Raw genomic sequence first — 25,592 nt, 5'->3', positions numbered from 1 at the left:
TATACTCTATAAGGCTAGAAGACTAACATCTTTTTCTGACAGTTTCTACCCAAGTGGCAATATTCTATAGTACTTTTTGTTATAGATCTAGAGTAGTGATCGGTAAACTTTCATTGCCGGTTCGTGCCTACAACCGAGAGTGATAGTACGTTGCCTATCCTTATTAGTCGTAGCCACGAACCAACAATAAAAATCCACCTATCATTGTCGATTGAATCCATCAACCAACAGTGATACACTATCGTTACCGCCTCCAAAGCAACCGGCAGTGATTTAACGTACATGGTCCCACTAAGGGCCCAAGTGGTAGAATGTTATTTCTTTGTGGGCCAAAATTTGAATAGTAGAATGTTTTTGTTGGGATGGATGTAGCATTTTCTATTATATGGTGCAAATACAGACAAGCCTAGTTGTCTGTACAATCAATCATGCAACTGAAAGATATGCAGCAGTGCTGGCCGTTGTTCTGCCCTTGCTCTGCATGCAACATGTGAATCACCAAGTTGCGTAGCTTCGACATGTTTTTTTATCTTGCTAAAATACAGTGCTGACAGGTACAGGAATAACCAAATGCCTTTTCTCTTCCATGTATATAAAGCCCATCAAACTCGGCAAAGTGAGTCCAACAAGAGCTAAAGCCACTACTGTGTGTGCCCAAAGAAGCAACATAGAAGGTTGCACAAAGTATAGAGAGATCTCGATCCAACATGAACCTACAGGCCGAGCCCCTGAATCGGAAGCAGACGACAGTCACGTGCATCCCGAGGCTGCGCGGCGGCGGCGGTGGCCGGCGACCCCGACGGGGAGCCGCTGCCACGCAGGTGTCTATGCTGGACCGTGTCCGGGACGTCGTGCTGCGTCTTGCGATGCTGTCGGCTGCGTCTACGGCAACGACGACCAAGGGCGCCCCAGTGACGACGACGATGCGACGGCCGGCGGCGGCGGCGGCGGCAGCGACGCCGTCTAGAGCGGCCGACCGCGTGAGCCCGGCGGCGGCGTCAGTGGCGTACACGGACTCGTACCGGAGCGAGGCGGTGGACGACTGTATCGAGTTCCTTAAGCGGTCGGCGACCAGCGTTGTCGTCACGGCCACCGCCGTGGAAGGGACCACGGCGGCGGCGGCCGGCGGCAGTACGTGCCATGTGAATCAGAATTAGGTGAAATCATGTCCAGGTTGGTGTGTTTGTACATGTGGTGGATGGCTGTGTGCCTATGTATATGTGTGTATGCGTGACAAGAGTTGGTAGCTAGCTAGGTGTAGTGGGTGGATGCATCGATCATGCATGTGCTTCGTGTCGTGGCGTCGTGTGAAAATAACCTCAACTTGTCATGAACAAAGATGCATGTAAAACTTTACAGAGGTACATCACATGTGTGGTGGTTACGTGGAATTATATATGCTATTGCTAGCTCGATCCGTAATAAACACAGTCTTCTGAAAGTTGCACAAAAGTGTAAATATATTGGCGGCGTTGTGAAGAACGTTCCATTATGTCTTAAGGGATTTTAGGATCACACACTACCATAACAATGGTTTTAGGGTCGGTGTCAACCTCACTGATTAATAGAGACGGATACATCTAGAGATCGCCTTCGTAAATGGAAAATGTTCGCCTCTGAAAATCATTTTACGGAGACGCCCTAAGGTGGCCACGTCTTTGATCGATTTACAGAGACGGGTGTCTTGAGGCGCCTACCTCTTTTAACCATACGATTAACAGAGTGTAAATGATTTTCAAATGTCTGTCTCTAAAAATCACTATTAACAGCAACGATTCATATAGCCTCCTTCTCTAAAAATTGGTTTTTAGCGGCGGATATCTTAAGATGCCCATCTCTATAAATTAACAGAGACGGGTGCCTTAGGACGCCTTCCTTTGTAAATGATTTTCATAGGTTCTCTGAAAATCAGTTTTAACAGAGAGTCATTCTAAATGTCTTTCTCTGAAATAGTTGCATCCAAAAATAAATCATTACCTCTTCAAAATGGTAGGGAAACCTTACTTTCCTTAGAAAATTCTATGGTTTTGTCGACATAAACAACTTCAAATCAAAAGCTTTTCAACTATAAAGCTGTAAATCGCATCGAGAGCTATCATTTCGATATACATGTATATCAAAATCGTAGCTCTCGACGCAATCTATCACTTTGTAGTTGAGAAGTTTTTTATTTGAAATTGTTTATAATTAAGTGCTTGTTTTGGAACTGAGGATTGAGAAACGTAGAAAAAAGAGAAAATATAGGAGCACAAAGGTAACGCATGAGTAAAACAGAGGACTGAAAAAAAACACATGAATTGGAACACAGGAACAGAAAAGTAAATATTGAATTGGATGAATAGTCAAAGTGTCATTTAGTATTTCTTTGAAGATAAACCTTGAAATGATAGAGACTGTTAATCATATGGTCCATGAATTATTGGAAATCATTTGAAGCGGCCTAGAAGAATCTCATGGTCCATGGACAAAATGCATTACGTGTGTGTGTGTGTGGGGGGGGGGGGGGGGGGGCATTGGAAAGGCAGGTGCTCATCCCTTCACTATTCTTATCTTCACTCCACGTCTCCACCGCATTTTTATCCCTTCATTCACTGCTCATATTCTTCTCTCCCATGCCATGCTCTCCTCTGCGAAATCGGCGTCTACTCCGCCATCTTCTGTGAGTTGCGGCTGATTGCTTGCTCATCCAAAGAGGTATATAGCTCAAGCTAAATGTAAGACAGTGGCGGTTTGGGCTTGGATTCAACGACTTTATCTAGCTTCCCACGCCTCAACTTCATTTTAGTCTCATGCGTGTGCCTCTGATTTCCACGAATAATTTGAGTCAGAGCAGATGTTCTCATTCCTGTGATTTGTGAAGGACACCCGGCCTTTCCACCAGAACAATTCATTCTTTTGAGGCTTTGATCCAAACAGCACGTAGTTTCTGCCAACCAAAGAAATTGTTTTCCTGTGAAATTCCTATGAGAAATTTCCATTCCAAACAGGGCCTTAGGGTCCCAAAATATTGTTTTAAATCCATTGATTTTGAAATTTAAAGTTTTCAAACATCCGGATGCTGACATGGTCTGTATTAAAGTTGTAGTTCCCAATATAATCTACAACTTTGTAGTTGAATTTATTTTATTTAAAGTCTTGTAGAATTTCAAATATGTGATTTAAGTAAGGTTGTAAATCTCCGACTATAGTTGTCACTATAGCTGGCTATATCTGTTTGAGGCTGATCAAGCTATTTGTGTTTATGTAGAACTGTTAGCAACAGCAGAGGTCGATGAGTGCTGACACCCCCCTGGAAGAGAAGCTGCTTGTCACAGAAGTTCCATTGGTGAAGAGACGGTGTTGGAGTACCTTGATTGGCACCTGCAGACCATCGAGCTGACGAGGAAGAGTTGCCACTGAATGCGATGTGGGCACAGCTTTCTTCAATTGGGATACATAGAACACTGGATGTATGAGAGAATCTAGAGGTAACCGTAACTTATAAGCGACTTGACCAATCTTGTCCAGAATTTGATAGGGGCCAAAGAACTTATAGGCCAGCTTCTGATTTGCTCGAGGAGCTAAAGAAGTTTGAATGTACGGCTGTAACTTCAAATAGACCCAATCACCAACAGAGAACTGGCGTTCGGACTGTACCTTGTCGGCCTAACTTTTCATGCGCTACTGTGCTCTAGCCAAATGCTGCTGGATCAGGGAGGTAATGGTGGATTTCTCTTGAACCCAATCCGCAAGTGAGGCTGGCGGACAAGCAGACTCATCAGTTAACCAAAAATGCTTTGGATGATAGCCATACAAGACATAGAATGGAGAGAAGCCTAAGGAAGAATGCCAAGAAGTGTTGTACCAATACTCAGCAAGATAGATCCATTCAATCCTCTTAGAAGGACATGCGTTGACAAAACACCTCAAGAAGGTTTCCATGCATTGATTTACCCGCTCTGATTGTCCATCCGACTGCGGATGATAAGCTGAGGACATGCGTAGTGTAACACCAATCAGCTTGAACAGCTCCTGCCAGAGTGTGCTTGTGAAAACTCGATCCCTATCCGAGATGATGGACTGAGGCAAACCGTGGAGGCGATACACATGTTGCATGAAGAGCTTGGCGACATACAATGCAGAGAATGTAGTCTTCGGCTCGCTGGGGCCCGCCGCCGGAGGCGAGGAAGACGACCCTGAATCGATGAAACGGTTACTGGAACACACGCGAACTCAGTGGATCAACACAGAGGGTTTTGGTGCTGGAACTACGCAGCGTTTTCTGACTCTATGCATTGCAATTTATACAAGAAACGAATGGCTCTCGGCCACCCGGACACAGCGCCATGCGCGCCACTCCTCCCGACTTGATCGCGCCATCCCACGACCGGACAAGTGGAGCGCTAAGCTTCAGCTACGACTCGAGACAAACCCGGAGAGAACACCTACGTGACTGCCTCACCGCGAATGATGCGCGATTCAGGCGTACAAGACGCACCCATGAACCGGGTTCAGTTATTTGCTAAGACTGACAGACTCGCTAACTGAAAACTCTAAAACCACGGACTGAAATGACTGAATGATACTAACAATCTCCCCCTGAATGAAGTCGTTTCAGCCCAGGTTTACAATACCAATCTTCTCACGAAGCTCGCAGAACCTTGATCGCCCAAGCGCCTTCGTCATCAGATCGGCCAGCTGCTCCTGAGAGCTCGCAAACTCCAGCGAGATGCTTCCCTTGTCGTTGCATTCACGAATGAAATGAAATTTAGTATCGATATGCTTACTTCGATCATGCAGCACCGGGTTCTTGCTGAGTGCGATTGCAGACATGTTGTCCATCTTCAGTTTAGGCGTCTGAGGATCATCGCCCATGATATCCTTCAGCAACCTTGTGAGCCACACCGCCTGACACGCTGCTCCAGCGCCGGAGAGCCCACGACGTTTGATGAAGCACGTGGCAGTGAGGACTGGCGGAAGGCCATGCTCGAGGAACTCTCCTCGATCGAGCAGAACAACACCTGGACTCTGGTGAGTCTCCCACAAGGGCACCGTGCAATCGGGCTCAAGTGGGTGTACAAGATCAAGCGCGACGAACTGGGGGCGATCAGTAAGTACAAGGCGCGCTTGGTGGCCAAGGGCTACGTCCAGCAGGCTGGCATCGACTTTGACGAGGTGTTTGCGCCGGTGGCGAGAATGGAGTCGGTGAGAATGCTTCTTGCTGTTGCTGCACAGGAAGGCTGGCTTGACATCAGCCTTCCTGTGCAGCAACAGCAAGAAGCATTCTCACCGACTCCATTCTCGCCACCGGCGCAAACACCTCGTCAAAGTCGATGCCGGCCTGCTGGACGTAGCCCTTGGCCACCAAGCGCGCCTTGTACTTACTGATCGCCCCCAGTTCGTCGCGCTTGATCTTGTACACCCACTTGAGCCCGATTGCACGGTGCCCTTGTGGGAGACTCACCAGAGTCCAGGTGTTGTTCTGCTCGATCGAGGAGAGTTCCTCGAGCATGGCCTTCCGCCAGTCCTCACTGCCACGTGCTTCATCAAACGTCGTGGGCTCTCCGTCGACAGCGACGAGCAGCTCGCCACCCACCGCGCGATCCGCCTCCCCTGGAACGGGCTCATCATCGAGGACATTATCCATTGTCCTGAACCTCAGCGGCGCGTCGTCGGCATCAGCGTCCAGCATTGGTTCCCCCGAAGGAGGTGAGGCGAATTCCACTCCAACCGGGGTTCCCGGCGCAGGTGTAGCCTCTGGTGTCGCCGGAGGGGATGCGGGACCCATAGTCGGTGTCGAGGGCCCCGGCGAGACCGGTGGTGTTGGCGCTGGTGACTGCAGCGGTGTCAGCGCTGGTGACTGCGGCGCGTGTCCGCCGCCCAGAGCAGACATGATCACGTACTCCACCATGAACGGCTCCCCCGAAGCCATACTTGGCAGATCCGCCGCAGCATCTTCCCACTTCCAAGGCCTCCCTTCTTCGAACACAGCGTCCCGCGAGATGCAGACACGCCCTGTGCTCGGGTTGTAGAATCTGTAGGCCTTCGTCCCCGGCTCATATCCGATGAATGCCATGGGAGTGCTGCGATCATCCAGCTTGCGCTGGTGACCGCCAGCGACCTTCACATGTGCCGTGCAACCAAAAGTGCGGAAGAAATGCACAGCTGGCTTGGAACCATACCAGACTTCGTAGGGCGTCTTCCCGTCCACGCTCCTCGTCGGCGACCGGTTCAATATGAAGACGGCCGTGCACACCGCCTCCCCCCAAAGCCAGCCGGGCACGTTCATGCCCTTCATCATGCTCCGTGCCATGCCTAGCACGGTCTGGTTCCGTCTCTCCACCACGCCGTTTTGCTGAGGTGTGTACGGCGCGGTGAAGTGACGTTGCACGCCATGGTCAGCGCAGTGCTCCTCGAACACTCGCGCTGTGAACTCGCCTCCACGGTCCGTGCGCAGGGTCCCCAGCTTGCAGCCGGCTTCCCTCTCCAGCCTCGCCTGCAGCTGGATGATGGTCGCCGAGGCTTGATCCTTGGACGCCAGTAGGATCAACCACATGTACCTGCTTCGATCATCCACAACAAGCAGGAACAAACATTTGCCGCCGGGTGTCGACGGCGTGATCGGACCGCACAAATCCGCGTGAACAAGCTCCAGGGATCTTGATGCGCGGAACTTGCTCGCCACTAGGGAATGGTTGCCGACGCTGCTTCCCAGCAAGGCAGCTCTCACACACCTGCTCGACGTGGTCGATTTGAGGTAGACCGCGCACCATCTCCTTCTTGGCCAGCAGCTTCAGTCCATGGAATCCGAGGTGCCCGTACCTCGTATGCCATTTCCAGGACGTGTCATCCGCGTGCGCCGTGAGGCACACCGGAGCACTGATGTGGACGTCGAGGAAGTAGAGGCGGTTCGCCGCTCGCTGCACCTTCACCAGGAGTCGACGCTGCTGATCCCAGACGCGCAGAACGCCGTCCTCGATCAGTACCTTGTACTTGTCCTCATCAAGCTGCCCGAGGCTGATGATGTTGGCGGTGAGCTTGGGGATGTAGTAGGCTCCTCCGAGCCTCTGATGCCCCCCGGTCTTGCAGCTGAAGAGGATGGTGCCGCGCCCTTGAATGTCCACCACGGACCCGTCGCCAAACCGTACAGTGCCGCGCACGCCGGTGTCGAGCTCGGAGAAGGCCGAGCGCACGCCGGTCATATGGTTCGTCGCGCCCGTGTCGAGGATCCAGCGCGTCTTGTCATCAGCGCACTTCTCCCCGAGTTGGACGAAGAGCTTGTCCTCCTGGATGTGGACCTGCTCATCGGCGGCGTGCAGGGTCGGTGAAGCCAACGCCACGTGCGCTGTGGTGTCTGCCGTGTACACGTCGGAGAAGACCCAGCGCGTCCTTGCGCTCCCGTCGCCCACTGGAACGTGCTCCACGTCCACCTGGGTGTCCGCCGGATCGATGGAGACCTCCGCGATCCCCACCATCAGCGCCGCCTCCGCCTCAGCTTCGGCGACATGGGCTTGCTCATCCCGCTTCTTCTTGCGGCACTCGCGAGCCCAATGCCCCGTCTTGCCGCAGTACGCGCACTCATCCCCGGCGAGCTTCTTCTTCTTACCGTTGTCACTCCCACCGGCAGGTGGTTTGGAACCGCCACGGCTTCCTCCGGCTTGGGCAGTACTGCCGCCGCGGCCACGCCGTTGGCCGGCGGGTGAGGACCGCCGGCCTCCAGACCCGCCACCGGATCCAGCTCCACCGGAGAGTTGAAGGCGCGACATGACGCGATCCACCAGCTCGTCCTCCGTCAGGTTCAGCCGCGCCGTGGATGACCCGGTGTTGCCACCGAGATCATAGCGTTCCTCGGCCGCCTTGAGCCTCCCAACCAGCTCGTCCACCGAGAGCGTCTCCAGATCAAGCAGAGTTTCAATTGCCATAACAATTTGGGAGTACCTCGCCGGTGTCGCCTGAAGGAACTTGCGGACGATCTCCGGCTCGGTGAACCCAACCTCCAGGACCTCGAGCTGATTGCCGATGTCGGTGATGCGAATGGCGAATTCGTCCACCGTCTCCACGTCCTTGAACCGCAGGGCCTCGAATTCCCGTCGAAGCGTGTTCGCCTTCGCCTGACGGACGCGATCCACCCCGAGATGGATCTTCTTCAGCGAATCCCACGCCGCCTTGGCCGTGGGCTTCCTGGCCACGTTGCCGTGCAGCTCCTCGGGGACGCCCATGGCGATGACCTCCAACGCGTTCCTGTCGTCGTCGAAGTCGTCCGTCCCGACGTTCACCGCCGTCCACAGGCGCCGCGCCTGGAGCTTCAGCTTCATGAGCGCCGCCCATGAGTAGTAGTTCGTCTTGGTGAGAAGGGGGAACTTGTTCTTCCCGGTCTCCTCACGCATGACCCGGCTGATCACCGGATCGCGAGTACCACCCGCACCGCCGCCGCCGGAGCCGCTTCCCCGACGCGGCGACGACGACCGATTCCTCCGCCGATCCATGAATGCCGCAGCGATAGCGCGGTCGCGCGTCCACCGCCGGAACCTTGCTCTGATACCAGATGTAGTCTTCGGCTCGCTGGGGCTCGCCGCCGGAGGCGAGGAAGACGACCCTGAATCGATGAAACGGTTACTGGAACACACGCGAACTCAGTGGATCAACACAGAGGGTTTTGGTGCTGGAACTACGCAGCGTTTTCTGACTCTATGCATTGCAATTTATACAAGAAACGAATGGCTCTCGGCCACCCGGACACAGCGCCATGCGCGCCACTCCTCCCGACTTGATCGCGCCATCCCACGACCGGACAAGTGGAGCGCTAAGCTTCAGCTACGACTCGAGACAAACCCGGAGAGAACACCTACGTGACTGCCTCACCGCGAACGATGCGCGATTCAGGCGTACAAGACGCACCCATGAACCGGGTTCAGTTATTTGCTAAGACTGACAGACTCGCTAACTGAAAACTCTAAAACCACGGACTGAAATGACTGAATGATACTAACAGAGAAGGGATGCGCCAAAGGGATAAAGTGACTGTACTTCGAGAACTTGTCGACTACTACAAGTATACGGTTCTTACCCCAGAAGATGGCAGTCCTTCCACAAAGTCAATTGAAACCATTTCCCAAGCTGAGGAGGGCACTAGCAGGGGTTTGTATCAGTCCTGGATATCGAGCTCTGTCGGGTTTGGCCTATTGACACACAGCACAGCTAGCAACAAACTGACGAACAGCAGCTTTCAAACCCACCCAAGAAAAAGAGTTGCTTAATGCGCATGTAAGTGACCGAGAAGCCCGAGTGGCCACCAACAGCTGAAGAATGAAAAGCATGGATGATTTTGGTCTGCAGAGGAAGGTCAGCACCAACCCAGATTGTACCTTTGTAACGAATGATTCCCTGATGCAGGGAATAGGGAGGTTCTGATGTTGGAGAGATAGCCAACTTGGCTTGAAGATCCTGATCCTTGGGGTCCTTAACATAGCTGGCCACAATGTCTTCCAACCACGCTGGGACCGGGGCTGAGATAGCAGAGCATTGGACTTGATGAGCGCGGCGAGACAAAGCATGTGCAATGCGATTGTCAGAGCCCTGCTTATACACCACTTGGTATGGAAGGCCAAGTAACTTTGTGAACATCTTTTGTTGCCAAGGGGTATTGAGACATTGTTCATTGAGATGGACAAGGCTACGCTATTCTATATAAATAATGAATTCAGCCATTTGTAAATATGAACGCCACTTCTCAACTGCAATCAAAATGGCCATATACTCTTTCTCATAGGCGCTGAGTCCTTGATTCCGTGGCCCCAGAGATTTGCTCATGAAAGCCAAGGGATGGCCCTGCTGAAGAAGAACAGCACAAACACTGGTAAGACAAGCATTTGTCTCAATGCAGAATGTTTCAGTGAAATCCAGTAAGGCTAGAACTGGTGCAGAGCTTAGACTTTGCTTCAGAGTGTTGAAAGCACTGGTGTGGTCTTCAGTCCAGACAAACAACTCATTCTTCTTCAAAAGAACTGTCAGCGGCTTGGAAATGATTACATAATGACACAAACCATCTGTAAAAAACAGCCAACCCCGGAAAACTGCGTAACTCTTTGACATTAGAAGGTTGTGGCCAGGTAGTGATAGCTTTGATCTTTGTAGGGTCTGTGGACACACCATCGCCACTGATCATATGGCCCAAATATGCAATCTGATTCTGGGCAAATTTGCAATTGGATAGTTTGACATGCCAATTGTTCTACGCCAGCAATGATAGAACCAGATGAATGTGCTGGACATGCTCTTCAAAGGTTTTGCTGTAGATTAAAATGTCATCAAAGAATACCACCACACATTTACGCAACAGAGACCGCAGGCAAGAATTCGTAGCACCCTAGAAAGTATTTGGTGCCCCCGAGAGGCCGAAGGCCATCACTTTGAACTCATAATGACCAATATGAGTGGAGAAGGGGGTCTTGAATTCTTCACCTTCTTGGAGCCTGATCTGATGATAATCTGCTAGCAGATCTAATGTAGAGAACCACTGTGCACCTACCAATTCATCCACCAGTTGTTCGAACACCGGAATGGGAAACACATTCTTGATAATGAGAGTGTTGAGGTAGCGGTAATCCACGCAAAAATGCCATGTACCGTCCTTTTTGCAAACCACCAGAACTAGTGAACAGAAGGGTGATGAACTGGGCTGAATAATACCTTGGCTGAGCATGTCTTCTACTTGACACTCAATCTCATCTTTTAGAGTGGGTGGATAACGGTATGACCGCACATTCACCGGCCGAGCTCCAGATATCAATGGAATGCTGTGATCACAAGCTCGGGGTGGTGGTAACTCATTAGGAGCAGAGAAAACCTTTGGAAACTCAGCAAGGTGCTTTGCAATTGTAGGATGTAACTCACTGTTAGAAGCAGGGGCAACTGTACCAACCGAAAGCAACTGGACGTACTACTACCTCATCATGGCTGTCAGCAGAGTTAGAATGGAGGCCATGCAGAATGACAGTAGAGCTGCCATAAGGAAATGATATCCACTTGTCTTGCCAATGAATTTTCATAGGACTGAAGAGCTGCAACCAATCAACACCGAGAATGATATCATATTGAGTGAGAGGGGGCACCTTCAGGTCATGTGTAAACTGACAATTGCCAATAGCCCAAGCTGCTGCAGCCACATAAGCAGTGCACTGCATAAATTCCCCATTGGCCACCCGAACTGACAAATTGGTTGGATACAAAACCACATCAGAAAGCTTGCTGACGACCGACTGACTGATGAAAGAAGCAGAACTGCCAGAATCCACCAAGATCAGCAGAGGGATCGACTACATTGTCCCGGCGAACTGCAAAGTTTTACTGGTTGTAGAGCCATGTGCAGCAGAAGCTGCAAAACAAAGACAGAGATTCTCCTCCAATTCTTCCTGTGGTTGGTCATCAGTGATAGCATCATCACAGGAGAAAAGATCGAAGGCCTCCTCCATTGCTCGAAGCGAGACTTGAGCTGGGCACTTGTGATCGTGGCTCCACTTCTCGGCGCAGTGGTCGCACAAACCGCGTGCGCGACAATAGGCCTTGAGGTCTACTAGGCGGCGATCGATACGTAGCGGCCCTGGCTTGTCCGCGATGCCACCAGCTGGCTTGTCAGGTCCCTGCAGTGGTGGAAGAAGATAGGGCCCATTCTGATTCCAGCACCGTCCATCATGCCTCCTGGGGCGATCAGCGGCTTCTTCCTGTAACAGGGTTACAGGGAAAGGGTGTACGCAGTATCTAGAGAAGAAGGACGCTAAACAATAACAACAACACGTATGTGTGGCTGAAGTCCATCAATGAAGCGTGTAATGTAATGCAGAGAACTAGTCGTAGAATCATAAGCAGTAAGCTGGTCCACAAGTTCAGAGAAGCGATCGACATAATCCTGAACAGAAGTGGTCTGACGGATGCGATAGAGTTGACGAAGGTGAGCTTCGTGCTGAACGCGATCGAAGAGTGCGTGCAAAGCGCGGCAGAAATCGGACCATTGCATGGATTTGATTTTCTGTGCGACGTATTGGATCCAGCGCTTGGCTGGTCCAGTGAACTGCATACGTGAGCACTGGATCCACATGGAAGGATCGAAAGCGTGCATAGCGAAATAATCCTCAGCGCAAGTGAGCCATAACTGAAGATCAGTGCCATGGAAATTCATGTTGGGAAGTTTGTCGGTAGGATTGTGGTGTAAATCAAGCGGACGATTGCGTAAGATAGAGAGATCAAGTGTTGTGCCATGCTCACTGCTCCGATTTGATGGGCAGCTCGAGGATGAGCGCCGGCTCGACGGTGGCGTCAATCACCGAGCGGTTCCAGACTTCCAGTACTTGTCGAGCTTGCCGATGCGGAGGCGGACTGAGAGAATAGCGCCACCGGCAAGCTTTTAGCGATGCATTGGCTGATTGTGCACTCTCGGATATGGGGTATGTTGGCGACATATTTACATGGCAGAGAGGGCGAATAAGGGAAAGCCTCGATCAGGGGGTCTCTAATGCCCAATGGAGTGGTCTATTTCCTACTGCCAGGCTGGAGAATGGCGGGATGCTTAAATCTGATCACCGGCCGTTGATTGTCGAAACCAAAGTGCAAGTTGATCATGTTGTCAGTCTACAATAGGAGCCTACACGGTTTGAAGCAAGATGGCTAAAGGAGGAAATGGTAGAGAAGATGGTAATGGCGGCCTGGGCACGTGCAGTGTCTAGAGGAGATGCGCCTAGTTTTCTGGAAAAAAAAAACCCGACAAGTACATGAAGAGCTCCATGTTTGGGATAAAGAGTTACTAAAAGGACCGACTGTTCGTATTAAGAAAATGCAGATAGAGTTGGAGGAACTCCGTAGGCGCCCTGCTAACGGATGATAGTATTGCTGCTCAAAAGTAGTTGCTGGTCCACCGGGAACTCCTAATGGAGCAAAAATAATTGACTTGGATTCAACGTGTGTTGGCGGTGCTTAACTCATATTTCTAATCGCCAACTTTCATATAAAAACTGCTAAAATAACACCAAGCTTATACATAGAGCTTTGCTAGTGTCTATTTTGGCGCTTGATGATCAACACAACTAAATTGGACTAATGTGTTTGCTAGTGTCTATTTTATAGTTTGGAACGTGAAGAAATTCATCAACACTCAAGAGAAGACATTGGAGGAGGTGTTGACAGCTTAGGAGAGAAGAAAGGAGTCCAAGACGCGAAGATGACGAAGCCCCGACGAAGAAACGCGAAGACATTAGAGGATTTGTTGAATATGAATTTAAAAATAAGCCCAAAGATACCAAGATTTATTGTCCACGTCATACATGCGTGCATACTAGTCTCCTATCCAGGGATGAAATATATGAACATTTGGTCTGCAATGGGATACTTGAGAATTATGAAGAATGGGGTTTTCATAGTGACCCTGCATGAAGGATGGGATTTTCATAGTGACCCTTCAGTGTAGCACACTGTTGATCAACAGCCACAATCTCAGAATGAAGAAAGGCATGGCAACATGAGTCAGCTGCTTCATGATGCATTTTATCACATGTATGATGACATACCTATGACAGATGTCGCAAATCTTCCGAATCTACCTGTCAGCAGACCAAATTTAGAAGCAGAAGAGTTCTATAAATTGGTTGAAGATTCAAAAAAACCTTTATGGACAGGATGTGAATTAACGTTGCTAACTCTGATTGTGCTTTTGTTCAATGTAAAATCCATGAACAAATGGTCAGATAAATCATTAGGTGATCTACTTGGTATTTTGCATAAGGCTATTCAAAATGGAAAGGAACTTCCCAAAAAAATTTATGAGGCTAAGAAAATTATTTCCAAATTTGGCTTGGGCTATGAAAGTATTCATGCGTGTCCAAATGATTGTGAACTATTTTGGAAAGACAAGGAAAATGATGATTTTTGCTCAAAGTGCAAGGCTTCTAGGTGGAAAGGTATGGAACCTGAAACCAAACTAACAAAGAAGCAAAGAAGGAAAGCAACGCCTTGTAAAGTATTAAGATACTTTCCTATTAAAGACAGGCTAAAAAGACTATTTATGTGCAAAGAAACAGCACCTCTCCTAAGATGGCATGATGAAGAGCGCATAAAGGATGGTGCGCTACGACATCCAGCTAACTCCCGAGCATGGACGGACTTTGATGAAAAGTTTCCACAAATTAAATCAGATCCACGGAATATTCGATTTGGCTTAGCTACGGATGGGTTTAATCCATATGGGATGTTGAGTTCTAGACATAGTTGTTGGCCAGTTGTCTTGGTAATATATAACTTATCTCCATGGTTTTGCATGAAAGAGCATTATCTAATGTTGTCTTTCATAATTCCTGGTTCTAAAAGTCCCGGGGACAAAACTCATGTGTACCTTAAACCACTTTTGGAGGGCCTAAAAGATTTATTTCAAAATGGTATGTCAACATATGATGTATCCAGAAACAAAACTTTTGATTTGAGAGCAGCAGTGCTAATGACCATTAGTGACCTACTAGACTTGGGAAGGCTTGCTTCTCATATGGTTCATGGAAATTTTGCATGTCTACCTTGTGGTGAAAATGGTATGGTCCAAACGTCTGAAGCATGGTCGTAAATCTTGTTTTATGGGTCATCGTTGATTTCTTCCTCTTGACCATCCTTTTCGTTTGGATGCCAATTCATTTGATGGAACAGTGGAGCTTGGAACAGAGCCACAAACTTATTATGACCGTCCAATTTTGGATGAAATCACTGCATTAGGTAATTTCAAGGACTCAAAAACTTATAAGGCATTAAGTAGTCTTTTCACATTGCCTTACTGGGATGATAATATTCTTTGATATAATCTTGATGTGATGCATATAGAGAAGAATGTGTTTGAAAATTGTTATGGTACACTATCTGATTTAGATGGAAAGTCAAAAGATAATTTACAAGCTCGTAAAGACCTCAAAGAGATAAACATTAGGGAGGACCTCCACCCACAAGAAAAACCTTCAGGCAAGTTCTACTTGCCACCTGCAAGGTTTGCTATGTCTAAAAGTGAGAGAGAAACATTTTGTAAAGTGCTTCGAGACATAAAAGTTCCTGATAGCTACTCTGGAAACATATCAAAATCTGTAAATTGTGCTGAATGAAAACTTATTGGTCTCAAAACACATAGTTGTCATGTTCTACTTCAACAGCTCATGCCTATTGCTCTAAGGGGCATTATTCCAGATGATATCACAGCTGTAATGTTTGAGTTGTCTGCTTACTTTCAAGGAATATGTTCGAAAGTGCTTCGTTTTGATGACCTTGACCGTTTGGAACAATCAATTAAAGTTACACTATGCAAAATGGAGATGATATTTCCTCCTGGATTTTTTTACAGTTATGGTTCACTTAGTAGTACATTTGGCAACTGAATGTAAGATGGGTGGACCAGTTTGTTATCGATGGATGTACTTCATTGAAAGGTACTTATTTTAATTAATACAACTTCGTTGTTTGAATCATTTATTATATATAACCTACTAAATTGATGTTTTTCCATATGTTGCATGTACCTATATAAACTGAAGTCATATGTTCGCAATAAAGCTCATCCAAAGGCTTCAATGGCAAATTCATTTTTGGCAGACGAGTGTATGGTGTTTTGTTCTAGGTACCTGGAAGATTTCTCCATAAAGCATAACAAACCATCAAGGAAAGATGAGAACCAGGATCATCTTGAATCTAACTTATATGGACATGATTCCTCTTTGTTTCCTCCTATAGGGAAACCATTGGGAAGACCGTCTAGTTTTATTTTATCTGATCTAGAGAAACTGCGAGCACATAGATATGTACTATACAATTGTGAAGCTGACATTCCGTACTTGAAGTAAGTGTTACTGACACTTATCATCATATTACATATGTTCCTTTAAAACTAAATCCATGTTAATTTCCATTTTAGAGAGCATGCCAGTGATCTCAAAAGAAGAAATCGTCAATGTCGTCTATCTTTGAAACAAAATGAGAATATACAGAATAAAGAGTTTCTTGATTGATTCAGAGAACATGTAGGTATCATGGTTTGTTTTTTATTCAAAAGAATAGGAAAAATGACTTGAGTATATTTTGTGATGATACAGATCATGCAGTTGGAGCAAAAAATGGTAGCAATAGCATCAATGTGGACATTAGATGGTTGGCGCACGGCCCATTGAATGCAGCAAGCAGACATAGAGCCTTTAGCATCTGTGGTTTTAGATTTAGAGCCAAATGTTATGACAAGGCGATGCAAAATAGTGGAGTTGTTGTGACTGCAAAAACATCAAGTTATTCTTCTGGAGGGGATACTAACCCTATCCTTCGAGATATTACCTACTACGGAAGGATACTTAATATAGTCGAGTTAGACTATTATGGAAGATTCTCAGTGGTGTTGTTTAAATGTGAATGGGTTGATGTCACTCGAGGAAAGGGAGTGAAAATAGATATGTTTGGTTGTACACTTGTGAATTTCTCACAGCAAATTCACAAGGGTGACAAGATTGAGCATGAGCCTTTTGTATTTGCCAATCAAGTTGACCAAGTGGTCTATGTCAAAGATGATTATAACAACCCAGGATGGTCAGTTGCATTGAAGATGAAGCCTAGAGATGTATTTGAAATGGGAGAAGAATGGAATGATGTAAAAATGTGAACCTTATCATGTCAGTACTCTTGATGACCTTTTTGCTAATTCACATAATAGTCATTCATGGACTAGAAGAGATGTAGAGGGTACAACTATAGAGGAAACAAATGTAGATCCCAGTAGAAGTTCTGATGAAGAAGATTAATAGCTCAACAAAATTAAAGGTGAGATATGTTTGATTTTTCTACTATTCAATATTGTATAGTTGTATTAAGATTATGTACCAGCTGACAAGTTTCTTTAACTGTTTGTATTATTCAGGTCATGGTCCAGAAACCAGCATCATCGCTGCAACGCATGAACACCTTGAGTTGTTTATCAAGTTGTAATTTTGTGTATTCCTATGAGTTTTTACTCTACAAAACTTCAATAAACGTGATGTTCAGTGTTTGACAGTTTTAGATTTGTAAATTCAGAATATAATTGTATGGGGTCACAAGTTGTATGGTGTTAGCAAAACAGAGATCACATTTGAAATTTGAGATTTCAGAATATAATTGTTTATATGTCCATCATAAATCCAGTGGCAACAGGCCCATCATCTCAGTCGGCAAGAAATATATTGAAAAAAATATTAGCACTGTGAAGGTATAAGACTGAAATCAAATGGCTATAGGTGCGCCACCGCTTAGGTGCGATTTTTGAAAAACAAAAATAACACCTTTCAAGATTTGATTTCTAAAAAACAAACAAAAAAAAAACAAAAAATAGCTTTCATATGGATTTGAACCCACGACCCCAACAAACTTAACAGCTCTCTACCATTAGGCTACACATGGTTTTGTTAGGATATTTAGGACATTGATTTTTTATCACATTTTGTAACCTTGTGATAGGCTGCATGAAAGACTTTGTAACTTTCTCATATAATGTTCGATGAAGATGAACTTTATACCAAAGTTATAGTACTTTTTCAAGATTTTACAACTTTGTAGTTTAAACTTTTTTTATTTAAGATTGTTTGGATATCCAAATATGTATCATAAGATATTATAGAGTTAATACCAAAGAAGTCTAGATGCTCTAAAGTCACAAGTCAGTGTCTAGTGGTAGAAAAGGATCTCGGATAGAGAAACAACCAAAATAAAAGTTGTAGATCTCGAAAAGTTATAAAACTTTATAGTTCACAACTTTTTTTATTTAACGTTGTTTTGATGCTGAGTTATTTGTTTCACCAGATTTTGATGCTGAGTTATTTGTTTCACCAGATTTAATAGAAGTCAATACCAAAGGAATCCATATGCTCTATAGTCATAATTGAGTGTGTAGTTGTAGTTAAGGATGTCGGATGGAGAAGCGACCAAAATAAAAGTTGTAGCTCAAGTTATGCAACATTGTAATTGACAGCTTTTTCGTTTGAAAAAGTCTATCCAACGAAGATTACATTTAAATTCTCACATTTTAAATTTGATTTTTTAAACAACGTCGGATGGAGAAACGATCAAAACAAGTTGTAAATCTTGAAAAGTTATGCTACTTTGTAGTTGACGACTTTTTCATTTAAAATCATTTATAGAGTGAAAATTATGGCCGAAATTCCTTATATTTGAAATTCAAATTTTTCATATGACCTCGGATGGAGAATTGACCAAAACCAAAGTTGTAAATCTCGAAAAGTTATAAAACTTTGTAGTTAACAACTTTTTCATTTGAATTCGTTTGTAGTCCCAAATACTCATTTAATTTGGATATAACACTATTAACCAAATTTTAATTTTTTTTCTTGCGCAAAAAAACATATTTTAATTTAGATTCGATTTGCTTGATAGAAAGTATCAATTTAATGTAATTTAATTTGCTAGGCCCGATTAAATGCCTGGGTAATTTTTAGATGTCTTACTTTATTAGCTATCGAATTTAAATGCTAACACTAAACTAATAATATAAATTCAGCGTAATCACAAGTTTTTTTGTTTTTCCTTTTATGGCGCCCGCCATTCTTTCCCTCGTAATCACAGGTTAGTAATTTTTTTTTGTCATGGTTTGCTCCCGCCATTTCTTTCCCTCCATTCTTTTTTATTTCGTACCTATTTTTTCCTCCCACACAGCTAATCTGTTTTTGTTACTCGCGCTCATTCTTGAGAAGTCTAATAGTGGACCCACCCTTCATAGAGACTAGCTAGAGAGGACTACGTGAAAACAGCACAAAACCGCCCTAAAAGTTTTTTGACTACTTTAGGTCTACGTTTAGCTAAAAAGTTATTAAAATAACTAAAAACTACTAAATTTAGTAGTAACTAAACGAACCAAACATACCCTTAGTTATCCGAGCTGAATCATGGTTCCTTTTCTTTTATTATTTTCCATCGCACAAACACAACTCCATACCTCTCATCTCCCTGCTGCAAACCACTCCGCCACCACCGGCGCAGCAGCGGCGCTGCGTCCCCACACCAGCACCAATGGCTGCACCGCGCCACCGCAGGACAACGCGCACGTGCCCCCGCTCCCTCGCCGGTCCCTGTCGCCGCCTCCAAAGGTCACCGTCGCTGGTCCCTGTTGCCACCTCAGGAGAACGGCGTTGGATCGATCCCTTCTTCCGTGCAGCACAGCGATGATCTGAGCTCACTTCTTGGCCGCAGGTTCGTAGCACTCTCCTGGCTTCTGCCTACTTCCGCTTCTTCGCCGCTCGCGACGAGTTCGCGCCGCCGCAGCGTGCGCGGCTGGTCGATTCCGTGCGTGGCTCGATGATTCCTAAATTTTTAGAATTCTACTAGAAACTAAGAGCGGCATTGCCGCGCGTCTCCCTGTGTCAGATCAGCCCATGATGTGAGATGAGTCCATCTGAAGATGATCAAAGACGATCAGTGTGTGTTGCCCAGCCTTTGCGCCAAACTGACCAATGGATCTTTTTGTGTTTGAAATGAGTTGATGATGTGTTGTTTGGCGCATGCTTGTCTGAAATCAAGCTCGAAAGTATAATAGCAGTTCGTACAATAATAAGATCTAACATTTCTTACATTAATTACTCACATTGAGGCACATTTTAATCATTTTCCATTTATCACTGCTGAATCATTTCTATGTAAAGGCAACGCTTAGAGTCTCATCAAGCAATCTGCAACACAGAACAATCATGAGCACCCTTGATTAAAAAAGAGGACCAACCAATAAATAGCTATACCAGTCTCTGCTAATCAGGTAGGGGACATTTGCAGCATGCAGAAATTTCAGGCCTAATTCAACGAATGAAATTGAATGCCAAGAACAATACAGCATACCTGTTGCTGACCACCCATTGGCATGGGCTGCTGCATTCCACCCGTGCTAAAATCCAAACATCCATTGGATATGTACCTGAAAAAGCATCGGCTGCTGCAGGACATGGAACCCGCAAAATCCAGTCGGGCACCATCTGGGACCTGCATCTGGTGCTAGCATAGAATTCCAACTCTCTCCGACTCAGCTGGTCTACTCTAATTCATAATATGTTTGTACCCATCTATTTCTGAATACAACAGGGCTAATTACTAATATTAGTAATGTTCTACTCTAATTCATGTTGTGAAGTGGATATGGCAAGGGGTAGAAGAAAACAGATAATTCAGAGCCATGATGAATATATGTCAGAAGAGCATATTGGACAAGAGAGTCATGGGCAAAATACTGAGGCATCTGAACTTCATTCAAGTGCTAGAGGAGATCAGATCGATAGTGATGGTGATATTGAGGTTAATTTACACGGTACTTACTAACCTACTTTAATTTTTTTATTACTAACAGAATGTGTTATCTGTGAAAGTGTTTATCATTGTATATTTTGTGCAATGTAACACTGAATAGATGAAACTGAGGACAGAGTAAAGCGTGGAAAGACAAAATCGAAAGATATTTGGAACCTTCCAAAAGGTCATAGAATCGTCGTTAGATGCAATGAGTTCGATCAACCAGTTGGAGTAGAGGCTGGATTTCTAAGAAAATTTCTTGGCATGGTGGCTAGGAATGGTTGCTTGTGTAGCTTGAGCTACAAGGATTGGAGGCTTCTAATAGGAAAGAAAGAAAAAAAAACACTGATGAACAAAAAAATAAGAAGGATGTACTTAAGCAAGTGAAGGTACATAGTTCAGCTAGACATCGTATAACCTTGTTGGTAACTTTTGATACTTCCCTTTTTTACTTGTCTTTTGTTATTGGTATATACAGATGAGATTCCTGTACCCTTATCGCATGGAAAAATGGATACTTCGAACCATTGGAGAGAGATGGAGGCAGCACAAGTCTAATCTGAAATCAATATATTTTGATGAGTATAAGAGCACAAAAGCTAACCATAGTAATGTTCCTAACGGTATAATTGCTCACCAGTGGATTGCGCTTGTTGATAATTGGACGACTCAAAAAGCACTGGTACATGGATATTGTTGGATTTATATTTATGTGTTTTCATTGCCCAGTAGATTTTTAAACATTCTTATATGATAGGATATAAGTAAGAAAAACAGAGTAAACTGTACAAAGAAGAAGTCAACACATACAACTGGAACAAAGAGTTTTGCTCGAAACAGAGAGGAGTCGGTAATTTTTTTACAACTCTAACCGTGTACTCTTGCTGCATCTCTATGGTAGTGATTATTAAGTTCTTTATATCTCTTTTTCATGTTCACAGAGAGAAAAAGATCCTGAAAAGAAATACCCTCACAGGGCTGTTTTGTATATCCATAGTCCATACACACCAGACTAGAAGTGAGAAGAACACAAATGTACATGTGGTACATTATTTGTGAATGCTTCATCTTTGATTGTTTACATCACTACCTTTTCATGTTATTTTTATTCATTTTAATTCATGTTGGTGCTACGCATAGGGGGATTTGAAGGAACTTATAGTACAACAGCCAGGTTTAGCGGAGACCAGTCAAGGAAAGGTATGCACTTAGTAAAATATTAGGAGAAGAAAAGCCTGGCCATGTGCATGGCTTGGGACTTGTTCCAAATCCTAGTCAAGTGTTTGACGTATCCACTTCAAAGTGCCTTAAGAATGTAAATTTGACTTCACTAGATGAAACATCAAGTGAAGATGTAGTATCTTTGAGACTTCAACTAGTGAAGCTTGGGCAGCATGTCCGGAATCAAGATTCCACTATACTACAGCTGCAACAAAAAACAAGAACCTTGGAACATAAACAAATCCAACAGGTAAATTTTAAAAAATCCAATTCTAAGCATTTCCTACACTAAACTTCTGATTCCTTGACATAGGGATGTTTAGATGATCCTGTCTATGCACCTAAAGATGGCTATTGTGCTGATGTGCCAAATACGAAACGAAAAGTAAGTACCCCTCTGAAAAAATGACAAAACAACAATCTACTGCAAATTTCTTTTTTTAATAGCTGGCTCTAATTTATAGTCATTTGTCTATCAACAGCGAGTATATAGTGACCCTCAAAATCAAGATTCCAGCATGGATGAAACTGAATGATACAATGGTACAATTGAATTGGATTTTTTATACCAGATTTATGTCAAATATTTATTTGTTTTAGTTCATTGGAGAATGGGCAAGCTGACAATGTGGAGGATGATGATCTGCAGCCACATTACAAATACCTTAGTCTTGTAGAGAAGGTGTGCACACTAATATGGATGAGAGCTTTTTACCATGGTTGGCACTGGAAAGCTACAACTAGAATTTTATGCTGTCATTTAACTGTGACCTATGCCTTGCGCTTGCAGAGGCAAAATGTTATGAAGCAGAGAAAAATAGATATTGTTAGCTCAAAGAAACAGGTAAGGACAGCTATTTTTTCAGTGACTAATCATTGTAAGGTATTTTGGTTAAAGATTCTTTTGGTTCCTCTGTAAAGAAGGTGGCTGAGCACTCAAATGAAGCCACAAATCTGGACTCATCTACCCCAGCCACAATAAATATTAGCTTACAGGTAACTATTCATGAAGGACTAGCTGTAGATTTTCTTTTAGACAAGTTTCTGCAATCCTTGTTTCAACTTTAGTCATTAGTGTTTACTTCATGCTTTATCGTGACAGCTATCTGGTGTGCCTGTCTTGTTGACCTGATTGATTACTTAGAAAAAACTCACGAATTTTTGTTAGACTGAACTGATAATACCATATTATTTACTTACATATTAGGGCACATGGCCTTAATAACCTATCTCTGTTCTGATTCCATTTTGTCAGTGAAAGAAAATATTAATTTATTCTTATTCACTATAGACGGAGCAAGATGATTATGTGGAGTACAAGGATCTGCCGGCACATTACAAATATAATTGTACTAAAGATAAGGTTTGCACACCAAACTGAAATAGTATAGTACTGAATGACAATATAGTATTAAATTTTATCATATCATTAGTAAGTGGATCATTTCTACTAGACCATACCTTCCCGCAAATTGACTAGTAATTTCTATTTAATTACGGGGAAAACATATCCACAATGATCTTATGTTGGATAAAAGCAAGTGTACTAATGAAATCAAGGTGTTGTATAAATAACTCTTTGTCCTATGAAGTTTATCAAATTATTGATCAAATTGTTGTATTTGAACTAGCACATATTACAGATTGTTGATCAAATTGTTGTATTTAAACTAGCACATATTACAGGTTGTCGCAAAGGAAACATCTGCTACTCCCTCAAATTTTGAAGCATCTGGCTACCAAGTAAATATTGTTTTAGCAATGATATTTTTGTTACATGCATATTTTTCACTACTAAGGCCCTGTTTGGCAGGGCTTCTCCACCGGCTTCAGGAGTCACCGGCTTCAGGAGCCGTTTGGAGCCGTTTTCTACCAAACGGGGTAAAGTAAAATAGCTTCACTTGTGAAGCCTCTAAAAACATGCTCTCACAGTGATTTGGGGTGGGATGGAGCCAAAAAAGTGGCTTCTCCTGGCTCCTCCTTCAGACCCCTAAAAACATACTCTCACAGGAAAGCCATTTTGCCAAACGGTTTACCAAAACCGCTTCAGCTCCACCGGTGGAACTGTTCGTGGAGCTGAAGCAAAAAAAAATGGCTTCACTAGTGAAGTGAAGCCCTACCAAACGTGGCCTAAGTTATCTGTTTTGACTTGTTTCTAGCAGAACAAGATCTCAACAAGGCCTAGTGCAACAGTACCTACTAGTGTATAAGACACATCTCTTAAAACTTCATATTATCCCTTTCTTAATTGTTCTTACAACTGGAGTCTAAGAATCCCCACATATACTTTTGTAGAAACATCATCGTGGCACAACAAATTGGTCAACTGGCAATTCAATGATGGTATGATTATTTGATTTCTTACAACTAGTCTGATCTGTTATGAACTTTTTTTTTGCATGCTTACATATGTGAACAAGGTTGGCACCAAAGTATACTTACAGAGCTGGAAAAATCAAAATAAAACTGTTGCATTGGGTACAATAGTAAATTGTGATCCAACACAGAAACTTGATGGTGTTCAGCTAGGCAAAGAATTTTGTATGGTTCATGTTAGTTTTGCTGTGGTACATGATGAACCATTGATACAACCATACAAAGGCTACAAGGTAATTGGAGACGTAGAAGGAGGAGTTACTGTTACATGGCCTTCAACTTTTGTACGGTCTTTTCTATAACCCAATATAATTTTAGTTCTCATAAGTGTTATATTAAATTAATCCAACTTTCATATGTAGCTCAAGAAGATAAATATATGATCACATCAGTGGAACGCTAGACTAAAGTGAAGGAAGGAGAAAGGACGACTACTAGCATACTAAGAGGGATCCCTTTATATGTTTTATATTTTGCTCACATAGGAACTTATACTCCGAACAAAAATTAAGTCATGAATTATGTGGATGGTACTCATTGTAATGCAACAAATTCTTTATATATATATATATATATATATACTACCCTATAGCTAGCTACAAAATAACTTAAGTCATGAATTATGTGGATGGTACTCATTGTAATGCAACAAATTCTTTATATATATATATATATATATATATATATATATATATATATATATATATATATATATATATATATATATATATATAGAACTACTATCCTGTAGCTGGCTATAGAATAACTTATTCTGTAGCCACTTTGAGTTACGATAATTACTATGTTATTTTACGAGATTATAGTAACTCCTTACTAAGTGGTTTAATATAACGTTATGGTAAATATCCCCATGTGTTATAGTAACCCAACTATCATAAATATGTATTTATATTATGGTAAATTAGTATATAAAATTATAGTAAATGGAGGTGGCTACAGAATAACTTATTTTGTAGCCGGCTACTGAATAGCCTCTCCCTATATATATATATATATATATATATATATATATATATATATATATATATATATACTACCCTATAGCTAGCTACAAAATAACTTATTCTGTAGCCACTTCACTTTGAGTTACGATAATAAATATATTAATTTACAAAATTATAGTAACTTCTTACTAAGTGGTTTACTATAACGTTATGGTAAATATCTCCATGTGTTATAGTAACTCAACTATCGTAAATATGTATTGACATTATCGTAAATTAGTATATAAAATTATCGTAAATGGAGATGGTTACAGAATAACTTATTTTGTAGCTGGCTACTGAATATACTCTTCATATATATATATATATATATATATATATATATATATATATATATATATATATATATATATATATATATATATATATATATACCCTGTAGTTAGGTACAAAATAATTTATTCGGTAGCCACTTTGAGTTACGCTAATTACTATGTTAATTTACGAGATTATAGTAACTTCTTACTAAGTGGTTTACTGTAACGTTGTGGTAAATATCCCCATGTATTATAATAACCTAACTATCATAAATATGTATTGACATTATCGTAAATTAGTATATAAAATTATCGTAAATGGAGGTGGCTACAGAATATTATATGTATATGTATATGTATATATATATATATATATATATATATATATATATATATATATATATATATATATATATAT

General features: G+C 43.5%; 3 protein-coding genes, 1 long non-coding RNA gene and 2 pseudogenes across 12 annotated transcripts; all 6 read left to right on the top strand.

The window, feature by feature from the left end:
• The first annotated feature begins 647 nt into the window (after positions 1-647).
• On the top strand, positions 648-1,371 carry LOC136495358 (uncharacterized). Its single transcript, XM_066491303.1, has one exon. It carries the CDS (start codon positions 708-710, stop codon positions 1,155-1,157), a length of 450 nt encoding a protein of 149 aa, XP_066347400.1. The 5' UTR covers positions 648-707; the 3' UTR covers positions 1,158-1,371.
• Positions 1,372-2,519: 1,148 nt separating this feature from the next.
• Positions 2,520-10,360, top strand: LOC136498186 (uncharacterized). The gene is made up of 3 exons (XR_010769534.1): positions 2,520-2,694; positions 3,248-4,126; positions 8,977-10,360. It is a non-coding gene; the product is annotated as an uncharacterized lncRNA (long non-coding RNA).
• A 2,054-nt stretch (positions 10,361-12,414) lies between these two features.
• Positions 12,415-15,101, top strand: LOC136495502 (uncharacterized; annotated as a pseudogene).
• On the top strand, positions 14,960-17,013 carry LOC136498597 (uncharacterized; annotated as a pseudogene).
• Positions 17,014-20,145: 3,132 nt separating this feature from the next.
• LOC136495501 (uncharacterized) lies at positions 20,146-21,311 on the top strand. Its single transcript, XM_066491420.1, has 5 exons — positions 20,146-20,314; positions 20,414-20,562; positions 20,774-20,977; positions 21,053-21,145; positions 21,237-21,311. The coding sequence occupies exons 1-5, from the start codon at positions 20,146-20,148 to the stop codon at positions 21,309-21,311; spliced, it is 690 nt and encodes a 229-aa protein (XP_066347517.1).
• On the top strand, positions 20,180-24,427 carry LOC136497972 (uncharacterized). Of its 9 annotated transcripts, none has more exons than XR_010769483.1 (15): positions 20,180-20,684; positions 20,774-20,977; positions 21,073-21,145; positions 21,237-21,339; positions 21,436-21,495; positions 21,630-21,901; positions 21,999-22,059; positions 22,117-22,198; positions 22,307-22,360; positions 22,438-22,512; positions 22,808-22,879; positions 23,203-23,259; positions 23,330-23,720; positions 23,812-23,859; positions 24,042-24,427. XR_010769483.1 is itself a non-coding variant. In XM_066493880.1 (15 exons), exons 7-15 carry the CDS (start codon positions 22,049-22,051, stop codon positions 24,273-24,275), a joined length of 555 nt encoding a protein of 184 aa, XP_066349977.1. In that variant the 5' UTR covers positions 20,180-20,684; positions 20,774-20,977; positions 21,073-21,145; positions 21,237-21,330; positions 21,436-21,495; positions 21,630-21,901; positions 21,999-22,048; the 3' UTR covers positions 24,276-24,427. The 9 variants fall into 9 exon arrangements, 8 of the variants coding, with proteins under 8 accessions (XP_066349977.1, XP_066349979.1, XP_066349975.1 ...); XM_066493880.1 differs by lacking the exon at positions 23,330-23,720 and having other exon boundaries at positions 21,237-21,330; positions 24,042-24,176; positions 24,255-24,427; XM_066493882.1 differs by lacking the exon at positions 23,330-23,720 and having other exon boundaries at positions 22,441-22,512; positions 24,042-24,176; positions 24,255-24,427.
• The last annotated feature ends 1,165 nt before the right edge of the window (positions 24,428-25,592 follow it).

Source organism: Miscanthus floridulus, chromosome 12 (assembly GCF_019320115.1).
Source record: "Miscanthus floridulus cultivar M001 chromosome 12, ASM1932011v1, whole genome shotgun sequence".
NCBI lineage: Eukaryota > Viridiplantae > Streptophyta > Magnoliopsida > Poales > Poaceae > Miscanthus > Miscanthus floridulus.
Note: the sequence above shows the minus strand (reverse complement) of the source record. Positions and strands in the feature narration are given on the sequence as shown.